This window comes from Boleophthalmus pectinirostris, unplaced genomic scaffold (assembly GCF_026225935.1).
Source record: "Boleophthalmus pectinirostris isolate CB_2022bp ecotype Guang Dong unplaced genomic scaffold, ASM2622593v1 HiC_scaffold_18, whole genome shotgun sequence".
NCBI classification, from domain to species: Eukaryota; Metazoa; Chordata; class Actinopteri; order Gobiiformes; family Gobiidae; genus Boleophthalmus; species Boleophthalmus pectinirostris.
The window spans coordinates 44,008,990-44,015,033 of record NW_026571133.1 but is presented as its reverse complement, the minus strand read 5'-3'; the positions used below and the strand labels follow the sequence as shown (position 1 = coordinate 44,015,033).

The following is a 6,044-nucleotide window of genomic DNA, read 5'->3' as shown; positions in this document are numbered from 1 at the left end:
ATCACTCTGTTCCCTTTTATTCTTCTGAAAATGTTATATTCACAGACAACCATGTATTAACATGTTTAAGAAGTTTCTTACTCCCGCACATCGCATCAGCTTTGTGTGATGTAGCCCTGTGAGCTGAGCTTTCGAAAGAATTGTAACCATAAAGAAGGTTTTAAAATGGCTCAGGAGAGATCACTAGATTACCCAAACATGCATGTATGACACCTAAAATGATGAGCAAACATTATAACAGAGTAGAAAGCTCAAAAAAGTCATTTGTGCATAATACCCCTCTTTAAAGAATGAGTCTCACACGTTGAGTCAAGGTTTGTGGAGTAAAACCAGTTGGGAATAAATAATAAAATAATAAAAGCAGCTCCTCTGATCTTTCTGCCAAACACGGAGATAAGAGTGATCTGATCCTCTTGTCAAAATCGTCATATTTACAACATGTTACATTTTGGAACAAATTATCAGATGGGTCGAAAACTTATGTGGCAACTCAAGCTTTATTCTAAATTGATAATATTTTAATAAAAATATTTTGATGTTCAGCCACAGATAAAAGTGGCCAAAAGCTTTTTTTAAAATTATTTTTAAATAACGTTTGGGAAAAAAAGCCTTTGTCAGATCATTTTTCTTGCCTTGGACCACAGTAAACATTTTTTTCACTTTTATTTTACTGTTCCTTGCACTTGCACCTCTACAAGAACTTTGGTGTGCATTTTCTGTTTCGTTTGAGTGTAGCCATAGAAACAGTATTTGTACATCTCACTATACATGGCATTTTGTAACAACGCGACTGCTTACTCAATTCAACAGTGAACTGACCTCCCTGTAAGCCTGTGTTTTCTTCTCTGTATTCTCCAGAAGAGTGAGAATTACATGCTGATATATGATTGTTAATGGAAGATTTAAATGACATATCCATGACCTATCTTTGTCCCCAGATATGAGGTAAACATGTTCAAATCAAATACAGTTTTTGGTGATAACAACTATACAGCTGATTTATTCTTAATCACAAAAACATTGGTCATGATGTTATTTGATGGTTTATGTTGCAGTTTGGATGATTATCCAATCAGAATGAGCATCACATGAGCCTCTCATTGGGGTTGCCAGTTTCAATGGTGAAATTCAGTGTGTTTAAAACTAAAATGTGTCTCTGATCTGACGGTCACTCCCTAAAGCCCAGCACCTGCACCATCCTGAGTCAGTGCTAGTGCAGCCTCTGCAGCTCAGGGAGGGAATTCTGGAGGTTCTGAGCTTCACATGAGACCTGAACATAAACTGAGAATGAGACAAACTTGGATGTGTGTCTATCTGCAGGTGAAGGCTCTGGTGACACAGATTCAGTTATGATTGTAAAAACGTCTTTCTAAAACTGTAAGAGAGCAGGCTGCTTACAGTTTTAACGCAGTTCTAGTCATCTAATCACATTTCCTGAAGACTGTTTGTGTGTTTAATTAAACAAAAACAGACAAGAATGCTATGAATTCCAAGTCTTTATTAAAATGACATAAATGACATCCAGAGTCCTATTTACAGAGTGAAGGGGCATGGGGCGGGGCAGGGGGCAGGGCAGGGGGCGGGCCACATGTCAGTCAGAAGTACTGTCTCTTCCACAGGGGGAGCTCCTGCAGGTACACCTCAGCGGGCATGTCCTCCACTGCACACAGAGGACAGAGAAGAGACACACAAAGGCATATTTTTAAATGATTCATGCATGTAATCCATCTGAGGCTTGAGTGCTCCTATGCCCTGGGTTCATAATAGGATGGTATAGCGGGGAGGATGGTGGATTAGACTCCCCTCCTTGACAGGCCTGCTTTAGTAGTACATGTATGTGTGCTTCGGAAGGGTAGAATAGTGGGGTAGGGTGGAGGGGTGCAGTGGTGAGGTGGAGTGGAGAGGTGTGGTTGTAGGTTAGGGTTGTGGTTAGGCCCTAGACTCTCTCTCTACATATGTAACTAAATGCACATAGCTAACCCACTAGCCACCACCTTCTAATAGCTGGGTTTCACGTGACGTCACAGGGCTACGTTTGTCAGCACGCAAAATCAGATGGAGGGCAGGAAGTGAACTGACTGGAGGAAAATACTGATGTGTTGTGTAGTTTACGGCTGTGCCAATTGTTCTAACCGAGAGAAGGAAAAACGTTTTTTTTAGAGTACCGAATATAGTCGTCCACAAAGGTCAGAAATGGGAAAAGCTGACAGAACAACGCTGTAAAAAGTGGATCACAAACCTGTTTGTGGTCGAGAGGAGCAGAATTTGCTAATGCTCGTGTCTGCAGTGAACACTTCGTCAAAGGTTTGTTAAAAAGCTAAATTGTTTTTTGTGGTTTACCTAAACATAAACAAATCATTAATGACTAACGACTAACGACATTTGTTGACATTAAATAGTTCAGATTGAGGTCACTGCTGATACACTGCAGTTTTTCCCATAACGTCTATACACATAAAATAAGACAAACACTCACCCCGGCCAAGACCAAACCATAATCATCATTTAGGGGTTTGGAACCAAGGTTGAGGACCCATCCACTCACAAAAAAAGTTCTATGTCTCCAAACTTTTGTACTTTGCCTTCTTCTGTTGTCTGGTGTAGAACGATGTCTGAAGAGCTAAATAGTTCGTGATCTCCTCTGCCTCGATTGTCGGCAAATCTTTTACTTCGGTTGAAAATTCTCTCATTTTCAATAAGATGGGGTCACGTGCAATATATTTGTCAACTAACTGCTCGTACTTTTGCCTAAATCCTGACAATAAGAACTCTTCTCCATATCTGTGTTCTCCAGAGCTGTGTTTGTCGTGTTTGTCTTCACTTCCTGCCCTCCACCTGAAATTCGCGCATCATCGTGATCACGTGACTGAAACCCTCCTATAGGAAATGAGCGTGGGCTTCTGGCTCCATCAACTCTTCAAATGTTCTTCAAATGTTCGACTCTACATGATCCCAGGGTTTTAATTTAGCTATTTTGTCCATAAATAAATTTCTATTCCTAATATGGAACTCGGCCCCAGATTCGCGATATAACTACTAACTTCTGTGATCGTCATTTGAATGGAGCTGAATGGTATGGGTGATGTCATACTCGCTTACTCCACTTTGGACAGTGGGGTTGGGCAATGGGGGTAGGGTGGTGGGAGCTCAACTCCTTGGAGGCTTCCTGCAGAAGACTGAGTGGAGGGGATAGGGTGGATGAGTGGAGCGATAGGGTGGATGAGTAGGGTGGTATGGTGGTTAGGGGGGTGGGGTTGGGATATTGGGGTAGGATAGTGAAGTATGATGGTTAAATAGGGTGGAGGCGCAGGGTGGTGGGGTAGGCTCACCTCCTTGGCGGGCCTGCTGCAGGAGGTTGAGCAGGAGGCTGGTAGCTTCATCCACACTCAGCTTCTCTGTGTTCTGACTGCGAGTTTCTGAGCCGCACCAGCGTGGACAGAGAGGACACATAAGCCAAAAGGTTACACTCCCATGATGTGCACTCACATACTCCAACATGTGTGAAGAACATGTACTCACATACTCCAACATGTGGAAGAAGTTCTACTCACAAACTCCAACATGTGTGAAGAACATGTACTCACATACTCCAACATGTGGGAAGAAGTTCTACTCACATACTCCAACATGTGTGAAGAAGTTCTACTCACATACTCCAACATGTGTGAAAAGTTCTACTTACATACTCCAACATGTGTGAAGAAGGTTCTACTCACATACTCCAACATGTGTGAAGAAGTTCTACTCACATACTCCAACATGTGGGAAGAAGTTCTACTCACATACTCCAACATGTGTGAAGAAGTTCTACTCACATACTCCAACATGTGTGAAGAAGTTCTACTCACATACTCCAACATGTGTGAAGAAGTGTCTCAAAGGATCACAGTTTACAGGTACTACTTAAATGATATTATTATCGAAGTATTTTCCTTTATGATCAATCTTTACTTCAAGGTTTCCTCTAGTGGAATGGATGGTTCTCTTTACTCTCTTCTTACTAGGACCTTTTATTTCAAAGTCAGTACAAGCAGAAGTGTGTCAACGTTGCCCCTAGAGGAACAATTTCATGAATGGTGAATAGAGTAATATTAAAGGTGTACTATGTCACTTTTCTGGTGGAGGGTCTGTCGCCTGCCCGTCTCCTCAAAATATTTGTGCTTTGCCCGGGATGTTCCACTGTTCTGTATAAACTTGTATAAACTTGTATAATCTTTCATTTACTTACATGTGTATATTGATACTTTGCAGCTAATGTCATGAACATTTCTTGGGGGTGTGATGCTAACTGCAGGCACTACTCTGTCAGAAGCTCTATTAAACTTCAATCTGAGCTTTACTTTAACACAATCTAACCAGAGTTGACTTAGTTAGAACTACAACAGATGAGATGATTATTATTATTTTTTTTAAAATCAATTTATCAGTACTGTCAAAAATACAGTCTCATGCTTGTCTCCATGGACACTGCAAAGTTTTATGCCATTCTGTGAAATGTACATAGTGTAAGAGAATTTAAGTAATTTCTCTTCCACGTACATCTCAGTTTAACACTGACACACAAAAACTAGATTTACATCATGATCTCCCCTTGGCACACCATTGGCACCATTATCTGAATTGTGGCATATTTCTGACTAACTGGGTCGTACTGGCCTTCACAGTCTCACCACTTGCTTTATAAACCTCCTCTTCTGGAAGTAGGGTAAAGAGACTTGAACAGTCAAAGATCAAACTATGTTCTCTTTTGAAATCACACTAAGGCTGCGTTCAGACTGCAGCCTGAAGTGACCCAAATCCAATTTTTTGGCTTCTATGTTCCTGTATCTGATCTTTTAATGACAGTCTGAACGACACAGATCCGATTTTTTCAAATGTGACCCAGGACACTTGGATATGTGCTCCTGAAACTGATACATATCTGATCTTTTGACATGTGACTTCAGTGTGAACGGCCAAAGTGCATTCATCCACCTACACGTTATCAACAAGACACAAACGTCACTATTCTGCACTGAAGTAGGAGAAAATTGTTAATGAACTCTGTGTCACTGAAGTGAAGCACATCACCACTCACCACTCTTGGCTCCGTCTCCACATCCACACGTTCCTTTCAGTGGACGTCGCTGCCGCGGCCCACAAAACACCACGACCAAAAACCTCGTCCTTCTCCTTCTCAATCTCCTCCTTAAAACAAGTAAGTTGTTCATGTTCTGGCTCCGGTACGAGAGGAACTTTAAAATCTCCAGGTGCTCAATGCTGCGTTCATGTTTAGACAACTTCCGTAAACACAGAGCACGCTCGCTGCGGTTGACGTCATCGTGTCTCCAGTGCACATGCGGGACACTTTCGGGCCGTTTAATGTTCACACTGTAGTTCACATACAAGTCGCATTTAATTGGAAATGTGAACGACCTCGCAAAAACATCGGATTTCACCAAAAAATCGGAATTGAGCGTTAAGTCCTGCAGTCTGAACGGAGCCTAAGTTGACTTTTCATGTCCCCCCGGGCCGTATTATTGGTAAATAATAGAGATGGTAAATAAACTTCTCCTGCGTAAGACATCCAGTCGATCTCCAGTCTTTTACTTCCACCCTTTCTTGGACAAGCTGAAAACTTCAATAACACATAGTCCCCTTTTTCCTTTTAATAGTGGAAAATAAAGCAATAAGTGAGAATGGTTCCTGCACCGAAGAGTACCTACCTGCCAAAGCTCTACTGAACACGGAAAATTGTCCATACAAAATACTGCAATAAATGTGGTACTGTGAAATACATATGTGAAAATATTGTAATGAGAGGTTTGGATATCGTTACTCAATAATCTGTAGTGTTTGTGTCAGTGGGACAGGCCTGAATAAGAGAGCAACATCTCACCTAAATGCAGTGTGTCGTACACATCTCCTTCTTTATGGTCCTCTGACACAAAGCGGCGCCCCTCTGTGGACAAACACGGGGGGGATATGTGGGACAGTTTTATCATTCAGTCTGGGCACTTTCACGTGGTCTCCTTTAGGACTAGACCAGTGTGCAGATGTGACCA

General features: G+C 41.7%; 1 protein-coding gene across 2 annotated transcripts; it reads right to left on the bottom strand.

The window, feature by feature from the left end:
• Positions 1 to 1,526: 1,526 nt before the first annotated feature.
• On the bottom strand, positions 1,527 to 6,044 carry LOC129408912 (spexin prohormone 1-like). Of its 2 annotated transcripts, XM_055153521.1 has the most exons (3): positions 5,879 to 6,044; positions 3,330 to 3,416; positions 1,527 to 1,660 (listed from the first exon to the last, which is right to left on the bottom strand). In XM_055153521.1, the coding sequence occupies exons 1-3, from the start codon at positions 5,982 to 5,984 to the stop codon at positions 1,596 to 1,598; spliced, it is 258 nt and encodes an 85-aa protein (XP_055009496.1). In that variant the 5' UTR covers positions 5,985 to 6,044; the 3' UTR covers positions 1,527 to 1,595. The 2 variants fall into 2 exon arrangements, with proteins under 2 accessions (XP_055009496.1, XP_055009495.1); XM_055153520.1 differs by lacking the exon at positions 5,879 to 6,044 and having other exon boundaries at positions 3,330 to 3,628.

Excerpts from the sequence above, each read along its gene's own strand:
- LOC129408912 (XM_055153520.1), bottom strand. The coding sequence starts at position 3,531 with ATGTTGGAGTATGTGAGTACATGTTCTTCACACATGTTGGAGTATGTG. Across the intron at positions 1,661-3,329 it reads GCAGCAGGCCCGCCAAGGAG|TGGAGGACATGCCCGCTGAG; the intron begins GTGAGCCTACCC and ends CTCTGTGTGCAG.